The sequence below is a fragment of the Salmo trutta genome, chromosome 26, assembly GCF_901001165.1.
Source record: "Salmo trutta chromosome 26, fSalTru1.1, whole genome shotgun sequence".
Lineage (NCBI taxonomy): Eukaryota > Metazoa > Chordata > Actinopteri > Salmoniformes > Salmonidae > Salmo > Salmo trutta.
The window spans coordinates 41,758,899-41,773,868 of NC_042982.1; the positions used below are offsets into that span (position 1 = coordinate 41,758,899).

Here is a 14,970-nt window from a genome sequence, read left to right on the forward strand (position 1 = left end):
TGTGTGTATCTGTGTTCAGTTAACCCCTGGCTCTGTGGCCACCCTCATCAGCTGACATTAAGGATATGAAGAAACAGATGATTTAGTCTTGAGGGAGGGATGATGGAGACAGCGGATGGATGGAGGAGGAGAGATGGATGGATGGCTGGAGAGGGAGAGGGATGGGATGGATGGAGGAGGAGAGAGAGTGATGAGGGAGGGATGATGGAGACAGCTGATGGGACGGATGGAGGAGGAGAGATGGATGGATGGATGGAGAGGGAGAGGGATGGGATGGATAGAGGGAGAGAGAGAGTGATGAGGGAGGGATGATAGAGACAGCGGATGGGATGGATGGAGACAGCGGATGGATGGAGGAGGAGAGATGGATGGATGGCTGGAGAGGGAGAGAGATGGGATAGATAGAGGGAGAGAGGGAGTGATGAGGGAGGGATGATGGAGACAGTGGATGGGATGGATGGAGACAGCGGATGGGATGGATGGAGGAGGAGAGATGGATGGATGGCTGGAGAGGGAGAGAGATGGGATGGATAGAGGGAGAGAGAGAGTGATGAGGGAGGGAGGGATGATGGAGAAGGAGAGCGAGAGATGTGAATGGAGACAGGGTAGAGAGAGGAATGGTAGAGAGAGGAATGGAGACAGATAGAGGGATGGTAGAGGGAGAGAGAGAGAGAGAGAGGAAATGGCCCAGTGGAGGTTTTGATTCACTTCACCAGACCACTTCCTGTCTGCCCTACCCACAATTCCCTAGGAACAAAGCCTCTGTCACCGCCCTGCTAAGTAACCAGAGCTGAAGCTACCCTACCTAAATGGTTTTCCTCCCCAGGCCCTCCTGAGCATTGCCCTAATGTTTGTGAAGCTGCTTCTAGTCTGTCCCGGATATCCTCACTGTCCCCAAGGGGACTTACAAGTACAACACACTTTATTTTCCTATAGCTTTGCCAAAATGAATGGTAACATCAGTATAGTAATGGGTGTGTTAGTGTTATTTGAGATGTTCTTAGTGTACAGGCAAAAGGTCCTAGTGCCTGTCAGTTACACAGCACTTTGACCATATGATATGTGACTGACGGGCCGTCTCATTGGCAGTGATGACCTCAGGTCAGAGTGATAAAACATGCAGGGTTGGGGTCATTTCCATTCCAGTCAATTCAGAAAGTAAACCAAATTCCAAATTGTCCTCTTGAAAAGCAATAAAGAGAATTAGAATCCAGTGTACTTCCTGAATTGACTGGAACTCCAATCCAGCTCACATCTCCACCTACCAGAACACAGCTCCTCATTCCAGCTCACATCTCCACCTACCAGAACACAGCTCAGCATTCCAGCTCACATCTCCACCTACCAGAACACAGCTCAGCATTCCAGCTCACATCTCCACCTACCAGAACACAGCTCCTCATTCCAGCTCACATCTCCACCTACCAGAACACAGCTCCTCATTCCAGCTCACATCTCCACCTACCAGAACACAGCTCCTCATTCCAGCTCACATCTCCACCTACCAGAACACAGCTCCTCATTCCAGCTCACATCTCCACCTACCAGAACACAGCTCCTCATTCCAGCTCACATCTCCACCTACCAGAACACAGCTCAGCATTCCAGCTCACATCTCCACCTACCAGAACACAGCTCCTCATTCCAGCTCACATCTCCACCTACCAGAACACAGCTCCTCATTCCAGCTCACATCTCCACCTACCAGAACACAGCTCAGCATTCCAGCTCACATCTCCACCTATCAGAGCACAGCTCAGCATTCCCTCTCACATCTCCACCTACCAGAACACAGCTCAGCATTCCCTCTCACATCTCCACCTACCAGAACACAGCTCAGCATTCCCGCTCACATATCAACATGGTGCAGCCGGCAACATTTTCACATCGAAGGCTGCTACTGTAATTCAGTCAAACTCATTGCATAATATTCAACATGTTTAGTTTCCACGGCTCTATGGACGGTTGTTGATGGGGACAATCCAGAATATACTGTAAGGGGTATCTTACATATAGACACACAGGTGCTGTACAATGGCAAGCAGCTCCAATACAACTGTTTGAAAGCCATGATCAGCTATATCAGAGGAAGGTATAGGCTACAGTATGAAAACAACACAACCTGGCTGTCCTCTATGGGTTTGACTGACCTCTTGTGATGTCCAGCCCCAAGCCTGATGTTTGATGTGCTACAGTTGTTTCCTAAACCTGGTCCTATACCGCCCCTTTGTGTGATGGTTTCCTGTCTGAGGTATCATATCATTTTCAGACACCTGAAGACTTGACTCATTTTAAAAATTGGTTTGGAATGTTCTAAAGAACTGGTTGATTATGAAATTAGAATACAGGAAAACCAGCTGAAACAGGGGGACTTGACGACCGTAGTTTGGGGGACTTGACGACCGTAGTTTGGGGGACTTGACGACCGTAGTTTGGGGGGCTTGACGACCGTAGTTTGGGGGGCTTGACGACCGTAGTTTGGGGGGCTTGACGACCGTAGTTTGGGGGGCTTGACGACCGTAGTTTGGGGGACTTGACGACCGTAGTTTGGGGGACTTAGTGCTACATACTGGCACCGCTGCAAGGTGAACTCTAGGGGCCAGGGGCCTAGGGTAAGGACCTAGAACTGTACAGTAGTCCCCAGATGGTCACGCTAGGACAGAATCGGCAACAGGTTAGTATTAAAATAGCATTTGTAATTAGTCCTGTCTAGCATAGGGCGACGGTCGTTGTCACCATAATGGCCATATCAGACTGACAGGAGGAGGAATGCAGGAGGGGGGCAGTTCATGGTAAATGTGCCAATTTAAATCGTATTTTTTTTTTTTTTTTTAAGAGTATTTATTCCTCAGCTGTTGTAAATGACATTTTCCTATCAAGTCTTATTGATGTAATTGTTCATTGTTCTCAGTGAGATCCTCAGTGGAACCAGTGAATCACAGCAGACTTGGTGACATATCAGAGGCTAGTGCCGGAGTGGTTGTCCTCTTAATTCTTCTTCACATGTAGTGTTGATTTCTGTTGTCTGGCTGAGTTTAAGAGTCTGTGCAATTTTGTACTGAGTGATGTACTTGACATAACTTTATATTTCTGTGAATAAAACTTGAGCAAACTGTTACTATGAACATCATGTCTTCTGTTTCTAAGCAACCCACAAGACATTTGATCTAGCACCAACCCCGATCACAACATATTGAATTGAACACTGCTCAGTACTTCATGAGAATAGGTTTGGTTTTACTGATGGACAACAGAGATCTCTAGTGGACAAAAGCTGTTCTTGCTGACTAGTCTCCTAGGTAGACAGGTTGCAGAGACTCCTGCAGAGACTCCTGCATTTGGAAAGTGTTCAGACCCTTTTTTGACTTTTTTACATTTTAAGTTGTAGCCTTATTTTTTTATTTATTTTATTATTTTTTTTAATCCCTCAATCTACAGTCGTGGCCAAAAGTTGAGAATGACACAAATATACATTTTCAAAGTTTGCTGCTTCAGTGTCTTTAGATATTTTTGTCAGATGTTACTATGGAAAACTGAAGTATAATTACAAGCATTTCATAAGTGTCAAAGGCTTTTATTGACAATCACATGAAGTTGATGCAAAGAGTCAATATTTGCCGTGTTGACCCTTCTTTTTCAAGACCTCTGCAATCCGCCCTGGCATGCTGTCAATTAACTTCTGGGCCACATCCTGACTGATGGCAGCCCATTCTTGCATAATCAATGCTTGGAGTTTGTCAGAATTTGTGGGTTTTTGTTTGTCCACCCGCCTCTTGAAGATCGACCACAAGTTCTCAATGGGATTAAGTTCTGGGGAGTTTCCTGGCCATGGACCCAAAATATTGATGTTTTGTTCCCCGAGCCACTTAGTTATCACTTTTGCCTTATGGCAAGGTGCTCCATCATGCTGGAAAAGGCATTGTTCGTCACCAAACTGTTCCTGGATGGTTGGGAGAAGTTGCTCTCGGAGGATGTGTTGGTACCATTCTTTATTCATGGCTGTGTTCTTTGGAAAAATTGTGAGTGAGCCCACTCCCTTGGCTGAGAAGCAACTCCACACATGAATGGTCTCAGGATGCTTTACTGTTGGCATGACACAGGACTGATGGTAGCGCTCACCTTGTCTTCTCAGGACAAGCTTTTTTACGGATGCCCCAAACAATCGGAAAGGGGATTCATCAGAGAAATGACTTTACCCCAGTCCTCAGCTGTCCAATCCCTGTACCTTTTGCAGAATATCAGTCTGTCCATGATGCTTTTCCTGGAGAGAAGTGGCTTCTTTGCTGCCCTTCTTGAAACCAGGCCATCCTCCAAAAGTCTTCGCCTCACTGTGCGTGCAGATGCACTCACACCTGCCTGCTGCCATTCCTGAGCAAGCTCTGTACTGGTGGTGCCCCGATCCCGCAGCTGAATCAACTTTAGGAGACGGTCCTGGCGCTTGCTGGACTTTCTTGGGCGCCCTGAAGCCTTCTTCACAACAATTGAACCGCTCTCCTTGAAGTTCTTGATGATCCGATAAATGGTTGATTTAGGTGCAATATTACTGGCAGCAATATCTTTGCCTGTGAAGCCCTTTTTGTGCAAAGCAATGATGACGGCACATGTTTCCTTGCAGGTAACCATGGTTGACAGAGGAAGAACAATGACTCCAAGCACCACCCTCCTTTTGAAGCTTCCAGTCTGTTATTCGAACTCAATCAGCATGACAGAGTAATCTCCAGCCTTGTCCTCATCAACACACACCTGTGTTAACGAGAGAATCACTGACATGATGTCAGCTGGTCCTTTTGTGGCAGGGCTGAAATGCAGTGGAATTGTTTTTTTGGGATTCAGTTCATTTGCATGGCAAAGAGGGACTTTGCAATTAATTGCAATTCATCTGATCACTCTTCATAACATTCTGGAGTATATGCAAATTGCCATCATACAAACTGAGGCAGCAGACTTTGTGAAAATTAATATTTGTGTCATTCTCAAAACTTTTGGCCACGACTGTACACACTACCCCATAATGACAAAGCGAAAGCAGGTTTTTAGAAATGTTTGCAAATTTATATATATATATATATATATAAAAAACACCTTATTTACATAAGTATTCAGACCCTTTACTATGAGACTCAAAATTGAGCTCAGGTGCATCCTGTCTCCATTGATCATCCTTGAGATGTTTCTACAAATTGATTGAAGTCCACCTGTGGTACATTCAATTGATTGTACATGATTTGGAAAGGCTGTCTATATATGGTCCCACAGTTGACAGTGCATGTCAGAGCAAAAACAAAGACATGAGGTCGAAGGAATTGTCCATAGAGCTCTGAGACAGGATTGTGTCGAGGCACAGATCTGGGGAAGGGTACCAAAACATTTCTACAGCATTGAAGGTCCCCAAGAACACAGTGGCCTCCATCATTCTTAAATGGAAGACATTTGGATTCACCAAGACTCTTCCTAGAGATGGCTGCATGGCCAAACTGAGCAATCGGGGGAGAAGGGCCTTGGTCAGGGTGGTGACCAAGAATCTGATGGTCATTCTAACAAAGCTCCAGAGTTCCTCTGTGGAGATGGGAGAACCTTCCAGAAGGATAACCATCTCTGCAGCACTCCACCAATCAGGCCTTTATGGTAGAGGGGCCAGATGGAAGCCACTCCTCAGTAAAAAGCACGACAGCCCACTTGGAGTTTGCATAAAGGGACCTAAAGACTCTTCCGACCATGAGAAAAAAGAAAACTCAAGGCTGTAATCGCTGCCAAAGGTGCTTCAACAAAGTACTGAGTAAAGGGTCTGAATACTTAAGTAAATGTCATATTTCTGTTTTTTTTGCAACCATTTCTAAAAACCTGTTTTTGCTTTATGGGGTATTGTGTGTAGATTGATAAGGGGGAAAATAAGGCTGTAACGTAACAAAATGTGGAAAAAGTCAGGGGGTCTGAATACTTTCCAAAGGTGCTGTATATCCTACAAATAGACCACCAGTGTCATGTATTAGGCATATGCTTGTATAATTGTGTGTTAATATGCATGAATATTTAACAAATAGGTCTACTTAAATAGTGTCACGTTGGTAAATTAGACCAAGGTCCTGTTACCCACAAAAACATCTCACTGTAGGTCTGCGGATTTAAAATCAGTTTTGCTTTTTACATCATAAATGAACAACATCCATATGATATTGATTGCTTTGTGGATACGGGCCCATAGACTACAATATACACTGCTCAAAAAAATAAAGGGAACACTTAAACAACACAATGTAACTCCAAGTCAATCACACTTCTGTGAAATCAACCTGTCCACTTAGGAAGCAACACTGATTGACAATAAATTTCACATGCTGTTGTGCAAATGGAATAGACAACAGGTGGAAATTATAGGCAATTAGCAAGACACCCCCAATAAAGGAGTGGTTCTGCAGGTGGGGACCACAGACCACTTCTCAGTTCCTATGCTTCCTGGCTGATGTTTTGGTCACTTTTGAATGCTGGCGGTGCTTTCACTCTAGTGGTAGCATGAGACGGAGTCTACAACCCACACAAGTGGCTCAGGTAGTGCAGCTCATCCAGGATGGCACATCAATGCGAGCTGTGGCAAGAAGGTTTGCTGTGTCTGTCAACGTAGTGTCCAGAGCATGGAGGCGCTACCAGGAGACAGGCCAGTACATCAGGAGACGTGGAGGAGGCCGTAGGAGGGCAACAACCCAGCAGCAGGACCGCTACCTCCGCCTTTGTGCAAGGAGGAGCAGGAGGAGCACAGCCAGAGCCCTGCAAAATGACCTCCAGCAGGCCACAAATGTGCATGTGTCTGCTCAAACGATCAGAAACAGACTCCATGAGGGTGGTATGACGGCCCGACGTCCACAGGTGGGGGTTGTGCTTACAGCCCAACACCGTGCAGGACGTTTGGCATTTGCCAGAGAACACCAAGATTGGCAAATTCGCCACTGGCGCCCTGTGCTCTTCACAGATGAAAGCAGGTTCACACTGAGCACATGTGACAGACGTGACAGAGTCTGGAGACGCCATGGAGAACTTTCTGCTGCCTGCAACATCCTCCAGCATGATCGGTTTGGCGGTGGGTCAGTATTTCTTTGGGGGGGCCGCACAGCCCTCCATGTGCTCGCCAGAGGTAGCCTGACTACCATTAGGTACCGAGATGAGATCCTCAGACCCCTTTGCATTGATGCTATGGACTGGCCCGCCCGTTCCCCAGACCTGAATCCAATTGAGCACATCTGGGACATCATGTCTCGCTCCATTCACCGACACCACGTTGCACCACAAACTGTCCAGGCGTTGGCGGATACTTTAGTCCAGGTCTGGGAGGAGATCCCTCAGGAGACCATCCGCCACCTCATCAGGAGCATGCCCAGGCGCTGTAGGGAGGTCATACAGGCACGTGGAGGCCACACACACTACTGAGCCTCATTTTGACTTGCTTTAACCTCTATGGGCTAGGTGGGACGCTTGCGTCCCACCTACTCAACAGCCAGTGTAATCCCGTGGCGCGATATTCAAATACCTTAGAAATGCTATTACTTCAATTTCTCAAACATATGACTATTTTACACCATTTTAAAGACAAGACTCTCGTTAATCTAACCACACTGTCCGATTTCAAAAAGGCTTTACAACGAAAGCAAAACATTAGATTATGTCAGCAGAGTACCCAGCCAGAAATAATCAGACACCCATTTTTCAAGCTAGCATATAATGTCACATAAACCCAAACCACAGCTAAATGCAGCACTAACCTTTGATGATCTTCATCAGATGACAATACTAGGACATTATGTTATACAATACATGCATGTTTTGTTCAATCAAGTTCATATTTATATCAAAAACCAGCTTTTTACATTAGCATGTGACTAGCATGTGACTAGCATTCCCACCGAACACTTCCGGTGAGTTTACTAAATTACTCACGATAAACGTTCACAAAAAACATAAATTATTTTAAGAATTATAGATACAGAACTCCTTTATGCACTCGCTATGTCCGATTTTAAAATAGCTTTTCGGTGAAAGCACATTTTGCAATATTCTGAGTAGATAGCCCGGCCATCACAGGCTAGCTATTTTGACACCCACCAAGTGTGGTACTCACCAAACTCCGATTTACTATTAGAAAAGTTTGATTACCTTTGCTGTTCTTTGTCAGAATGCACTCCCAGGACTTCTACTTCAATAACAAATGTTGGTTTGGTCTCAAATAATCCATAGTTATATCCAAATAGCGGCGTTTTGTTCGTGTGTTCAAGACACTATCCGAAGGGTAAAGAAGGGTGACGCGCATGACGCGTTTCGTGACAAAAAAATTCTAAATATTCCATTACAGTACTTCGAAGCATGTCAACCACTGTTTAAAATCCAGGCCAGTTTTATTGCTTCTTTAATCAGCACAGCTGAAAACTGTTGTGCTAACATAATTGCAACATTGCTTGCTTTCTAATGTTCAATTAGCCTTTTAAAATGATTAACTTGGATTAGCTAACACAACGTGCCATTGGAACACAGGAGTGACTGTTGCTGATAATGGGCCTCTATACGCCTTTGTAGATATTCCATAAAAAGATAAGCAGTTTCCAGCTACAATATCAAATCAAATTTATTTACATAGCCATTCTTACATCAGCTGATATCTCAAAGTGCTGTAGTCATTTAAACATTAACAATGTCTACACTGTATTTCTGATCAATTTGATGTTATTTTAATGGACAAAAAATGTGCTTTTCTTTCAAAAACAAGGACATTTCTAAGTGACCCCAAACTTTTGAAAGGTAGTGTATATTTAATTGTTCTGTTCATTCCTTTGGTCGGGCAAAGTCCCTGCAGCAACGTTCCAACATCTAGTGGAAAGCCTTCCCAGAAGAGTGGAGGCTGTTATAGCAGCAAAGGGGGGGAACAACTCCATATTAATGACCATGATTTAGGAATGAGATGTTCGACGAGCAGGTGTCCACATACTTTTGGTCATGTAGTGCATCATGGGTATATTGTTACTGACTGATCTACAAATAATATTGAGTAGTTATTTATGATGCAAGGTGATTGGTAGATCAGTCAGTCTAGACCTTAAAATCGGCTGCAATGTTAAACACCCCCATCATCAAACTCTGACTGAACCCATAGAACCAGTTATAAAGTCATCATCTGAGAACTCTAAATGCAACCGCAATTCAATTCAGTTTTGTGTCGTCATAATTTACTCTTATCCTATTTTTTTTACTTAATATAATATTATCTTATGTTGTCTATAACGGTTCTGTACTCTTGTCATGTATTTTATGTTTTGTGTGGACTCCTGGAACAGTAGCTGCTACATTTGCAGTAGCCAATAGGGATCCTAACAAACGAAACCATCTCTGTATAAACAATCCATTGTGGTTTGATTGAGTTTTTAGAATAGCTTGACCATGTATGAGTGGCTCTAATCAGTTGTGTAGGAAGGAAGTAGGCTAAAGTAAAGTAGGCTAAAGTAAAGTAGGCTAAAGTAGACTAAAGTAAAGTAGGCTAAAGTAGGCTAAAGTAAAGTAGACTAAAGTAAAGTAGGCTAAAGTAAAGTAGGCTAAAGTAGGCTAAAGTAAAGTAGGCTAAAGTAAAGTAGGCTAAAGTAGGCTAAAGCCTGGTATCAGTTCTGATAATGACACTACGGAAAGTAGTGCTCATTAACGACCTCAGTATCTGGTGTTCTTCTTAAATGTCAGTGGTTCGCTGTGAGAATAACCAGGGGAGAGGGAAACCACCAGTCCAAAACCTCAACAGGCAGGCAAGGACAGGTTGGTTAAGATCTATTTCAGGACCTGTTGGTAGTGAAGATGACCTCTGACCCCTCATGGCCAGCAGCACCCCTACAATCAGGACCTGGTGATAGTGAAGATGACCCCTGACCCCTCATGGCCAGCAGCACCCCTACCATCAGGACCTGGTGATAGTGAAGATGACCCCTGACCTGTCATGGCCAGCAGCACCCCTACAGTAATCTCCAACATCTTCCCCAGCTTCCACTGCATATAATCCTGCTGCTGTTTCTGCTGGTACTGGGCCCTTCTGGCCCTCAGCTCCTTCTCCCTCTGCAGCTGCTCTCCATAGTGAGCCTGGAAGAAGGCATCAAAGTCAAACATGGCCTTCCCTCCAACGTTGGAGAACCCCTGGGACCTGTGCTGTTGATGCTGCTGTGGGCTAGAGGCTCTGGTGTTGTAGGTGGACTCCCGTTCCGAGGGTCTGCCGGCCTCCTGGACGTCTGACCCACTGAGGATGCCGCGGCCGTACTTCCTCCTCAGGACCATGCTCCCCAGCACGCTATAGGCCTCGCTGATCTCAGAGAAATGCTGGGTGGCCTCCTTGTTGTCGGGGTTCTTGTCTGGGTGGCCTCCTCGTTGTCGGGGTTCTTGTCTGAGTGGTAGATGAACGACTGTTTGTAGCAGGTGGTCTTGATTTGGGATTGGGTGTCGCTTGGGGACACTCGGAGGATGTCGTAGTAGGCCGTTCTGCTCCTGTGAAGAGGCGGGAAGTCTGACTGGTTGTTTTTGCGCCTCCAGCTGTAAAGCCCTGGTGAGGAACTCTGGGTGAGGTGCTGAATGCTCGGAGCTGCTGAGGTGAACCAAAGGTTTCAGGGTGAAAGGTGGCCATGACAACACCTCTGTTATTCCAACAAGTCATCCTGTGTACTGTTACTAGGTTACCCTGGGACAGACGGGCAGAACAGTTGCTAATTTGATAGATCGTTTAGCATCAATGTCTAATAAAAGTAAATCACAACTTGAACTAACTTGAGGTAATGTCCCATAACCCAGTCTGTTCTCATGTTTTAGGCTAAAAAGTATTTGAGCTCTGTGCTCTTAACTCCATATATTCAAGGGCATTATCTTGTGAGGTTTTCATTTTCCGGTTCCCAGGAACTTGCCCGACTGTCCCTTGTTGACACCTGCTGACATTTGTAAATCCGCCGTGCGGTAACCTTGGCTCTACAGGTTCTGGCTCCAATTATATAACCTGCTGCTACTGACCTCGTTCTGTTTTCTTGACCTTTGGCGCAGGGAGGGAATGAATCAGTGCGTTTCTGATAGTTGAAAATCTGTACACTTCGCTCCCCAATCTCCGACTGACCTCCATTCTCCCGTAGGAGCAGGTACAGCGACCATGGAGAAAATACAGGGGTGGTAATCCGGTAAAACGTATGAGAGTCGATGTAAATGTTTAGTGGTCACAAAAACGTATTCTGACATCCAATTATATAAGAGGAATTGAGGCTTGAACGTTATCAAATGTCACCTCTTCCTCTCGGGTATTACGTAAAGATTTAGCGATAGTCTGTGCAACTGAATTTTTCGTATGCATTAAAAATGGTGTTTATATATGCATTTAATATAAGTTTTGTTTGTTGAAGTCGTTAGTGAAAGTATTTAATTGTAAACTGTGTTGGTTGCCCCTTGCTGCGGCTCAGACGGGCCACGTCATACTGCCGTATCCAAGCCCGGCTCCAGCCAGACAACACAACAACTCCTTTTGGTTTCAATCCCTCAATGTTGGAGAACTTCTATTAAACCAACGCAAAATAAACATGGTCTCAAGTTGTCGAAAACCTGAGCATATGGACCCCGCCTAAAGAAAATGGTTAGTATGACATTTTCAATGGTTTTAAAGACAGTAATGAGAGCTAGCTAGCTAGCTGGTTAGCCGCTAACTGTAGGAAGACTAATGTTTGCTAAGTTAGTTCTCTAGTGATCTGCTCTCAAATACCTACATACCAAATTACTGGTAATTTATTTAGTTAATTATGTGCACTACATTTGGGGTTTTAGGCTGGGTTTATGTATCGCTAGCTAAACTCTACTGATGTACAATGGACTTTATACGTTTGATTGATACATCGCTTAGCTTCTTGTGTTTTGATTTCTACTCGTTATGCAGTAATACAACGAAGAGGTGTTTTGAATACAAGTCGTTGCATTTACCATTTACATACTGATCAGAGGCTGTCCTTGATAGAATCGGTTTGAGACATAATAGAATGTAATATGATTAAAGGTAACTAAGTAATCAACAGTAGAAGAATTTCCTCATTGATTCCCAGTTCTCGGGTGATTGAGATCCAGGGCCAGATGTCCTAGAGGACTGTGGAGCTGCTGAACCTGCCTGAGGACCAGCCCTGTTTCCTGCTAGATGTGGGGTAGGTGTACCGGCCAGGGGACGTCTGAGGGCTCTCGTTAGGACCAGCCCTGTTTCCTGCAAGATGTGGGGTAGGTGTACTGGCCAGGGGACGTCTGAGGGCTCTCGTTAGGACCAGCCCTGTTTCCTGCTAGATGTGGGGTAGGTGTACTGGCCAGGGGACGTCTGAGGGCTCTCATTAATGTAATAAGTCTGAGTAGGAGAACAAGACATTAAAGCTACTTCAGGCTGAGTGTGTGTATATAACTTGTCCCATCCACGTGTGACTCGGGGCTAAGTGGGGACTGCCGGGCGGACACTACACGACTTTACAAATCCTAACATCGCTGAGCCTATCACATTTAAACAGCCGTCACACACTACAAGATTCTTCACTTGGTTACCACTCTGTCTCGCAAAAATAAAAAGAGGCTGTGATGTGATTGTTAACGTATCTGGAATGAGATGTGGCTCAAAGCAGAATCATAAGCCTTTTCAGTCAGACATTTAACGCTTACCATACAGAGTTGAAATATCTAGCCAATAAATTAGTTTTATTGATTAATGTTGTGTGTACAGAGCTTGTTAGAGATGTAATGATTTGACCCTTTGGCAAATACAAATGCATACTATTAATAGTCATCGCTCCCCAGTTAAAGTGCATAATGACAGCGTCTATGGTGGTCATTCTAGAAATAAAACAACAAGTCTTTCTTGCACAAACACTCGTCCTTTTCTTACTTAACTGACTGCTGACAGCTGCTTTAATGAGGAGAAGTTTGACTTTAGTATGACTCATATGTGGTTGTCTCACCTAGTTACCTTAAGATGAATGTACTAACTGCAAGTCTCTCTGGATAAGAGTGTCTGCTAAATTACTCAAGTGTAAATGTTGTTGGTGCTTAAATGTCAAACTGACATCCTTTTTCTCAGGTTCTTCCTGTGTCTGTTGGGTAGACTTCCTGAAAACCAAACCAAGGTGAGGAAAAGAACGGGAGTTTTATTTCGAGAGACTATGCAGTCTTGAGTGCTGAACGCTGATGGCTTGTGTTTTCAGGGGCTGGGGTCAGAGACGGTGGACAGGACTGTCCCAAATCAAGTCCAATTCACAGGACAGAGGTAAAGTGATTAATAACATTGTCAACTTTAGACATGTTGTAATGCTTAATTACCACCATTATGTTAAAGAAAATACTTATTAATAAAAGTACTAGCGTAGTTGGGTAGATGACATTGGGTAGGTCTTTTCCTCAGGTCAGGCCAGGCACATTTCCCTGCCCTGATGAGTTTGAAGGACCCAGATGGACATAGAGGGCTGTCGTCCTGCCTGACTACAATTACTGCCCGGCAGCTTTTCCTCCCTCTGACAACACATGATTTGGCAGATGGGGATTTGGGAAACTCACTGTTCAGCCTTAGTGTCTCCACTTGCGCCTGCTGAATAGCTAGCTTTAAGGTGGCGCAATTGGGTTAGCTGCTTCAGGTGGGCGGTCACGGGTTTCTGCAGTGTTTGCTGGGTGTTTGCTGGGTCCAGCCTTGGTATGAGCCGAATCAGGAGGAAGTGGTACTCGCTTAGCAAGCAGCGTGACGTAATTTACAATCTGTCACGAGACATGGAGCAGATTGAAGTTAAAGTTGAGTAAAAATAACTACAGGTTGATTAGAGCTGAGGTGTCTCAATCACTTCCTATGTCTGCTGGAGGTTATTTCCTGTTTGTCTTCGTGAAGATCTCGCTTTAAGAACATGAAGGGCAAGTCTGCAAAGAAGGGAAAGACTGGATCCTGGAGGGGAGGAGAAGACAGAGCAGGTATGTACCCCTCTGTCTACACTGTCTCATTGAGAAGACAGGGCAGGTATGTACCCCTCTGTCTACACTGTCTCATTGAGAAGACAGGGCAGGTATGTACCCCTCTGTCTACACTGTCTCATTGAGAAGACAGAGCAGGTATGTACCCCTCTGTCTACACTGTCTCATTGAGAAGACAGGGCAGGTATGTACCCCTCTGTCTACACTGTCTCATTGAGAAGACAGGGCAGGTATGTACCCCTCTGTCTACACTGTCTCATTGAGAAGACAGGTCATGTATGTACCCCTCTGTCTACACTGTCTCATTGAGAAGACAGGGCAGGTATGTACCCCTCTGTCTACACTGTCTCATTGAGAAGACAGGGCAGGTTCAGTTGAAGTCGGAAGTTTACATACACCTTAGCCAAATACATTTAAACTCAGTTTTTCACAATTCCTGACATTTAATCCTAGTAAAAATTCCCCGTCTTAGGTCAGTTAGGATCACCACTTTATTTTAAGAATGTGAAATGTCAGAATAATAGTAGAGAGAATGATTTATTTCAGCTTTTATTTCTTTCATCACATTCTCAGTGAGTCAGAAGTTTACATTCACTCAATTAGTATTTGGTAGCATTGCCTTTAAATTGTTTAACTTGGGTCAAACTTTTCAGGTAGCCTTCCACAAGCTTCCCACAATAAGTTGGGTGAATTTTGGCCCATTCCTCCTGACAGAGCTGGTGTAACTGAGTCAGGTTTGTAGGCCTCCTTGCTCGCACACACTTTTTCAGTTCTGCCCACACATTTTCTATAGGATTGAGGTCAGGGCTTTGTGATGGCCACTCCAGTACCTTGACTTAGTTGTCCTTAAGCCATTTTGCCACAACTTTGGAAGTATGCTTGGGGTCATTGTCCATTTGGAAGACCCATTTGCGACCAAGCTTTAACTTCCTGACTGATGTCTTGAGATGTTGCTTCAATATATCTACATAATTTTCCTGCCTCATGATGCCATCTATTTTGTGAAGTGCA

The 14,970-nt window shown here is 44.6% G+C and overlaps 1 protein-coding gene across 1 annotated transcript; it reads right to left on the minus strand.

Annotated features, from left to right (window-relative positions):
* Positions 1–9,670: 9,670 nt before the first annotated feature.
* On the minus strand, positions 9,671–10,663 carry LOC115163924 (dnaJ homolog subfamily C member 30, mitochondrial-like). Its single transcript, XM_029716118.1, has 3 exons — positions 10,657–10,663; positions 10,374–10,591; positions 9,671–10,341 (listed from the first exon to the last, which is right to left on the minus strand). The coding sequence occupies exons 1-3, from the start codon at positions 10,661–10,663 to the stop codon at positions 9,859–9,861; spliced, it is 708 nt and encodes a 235-aa protein (XP_029571978.1). The 3' UTR covers positions 9,671–9,858.
* Positions 10,664–14,970: the final 4,307 nt, after the last annotated feature.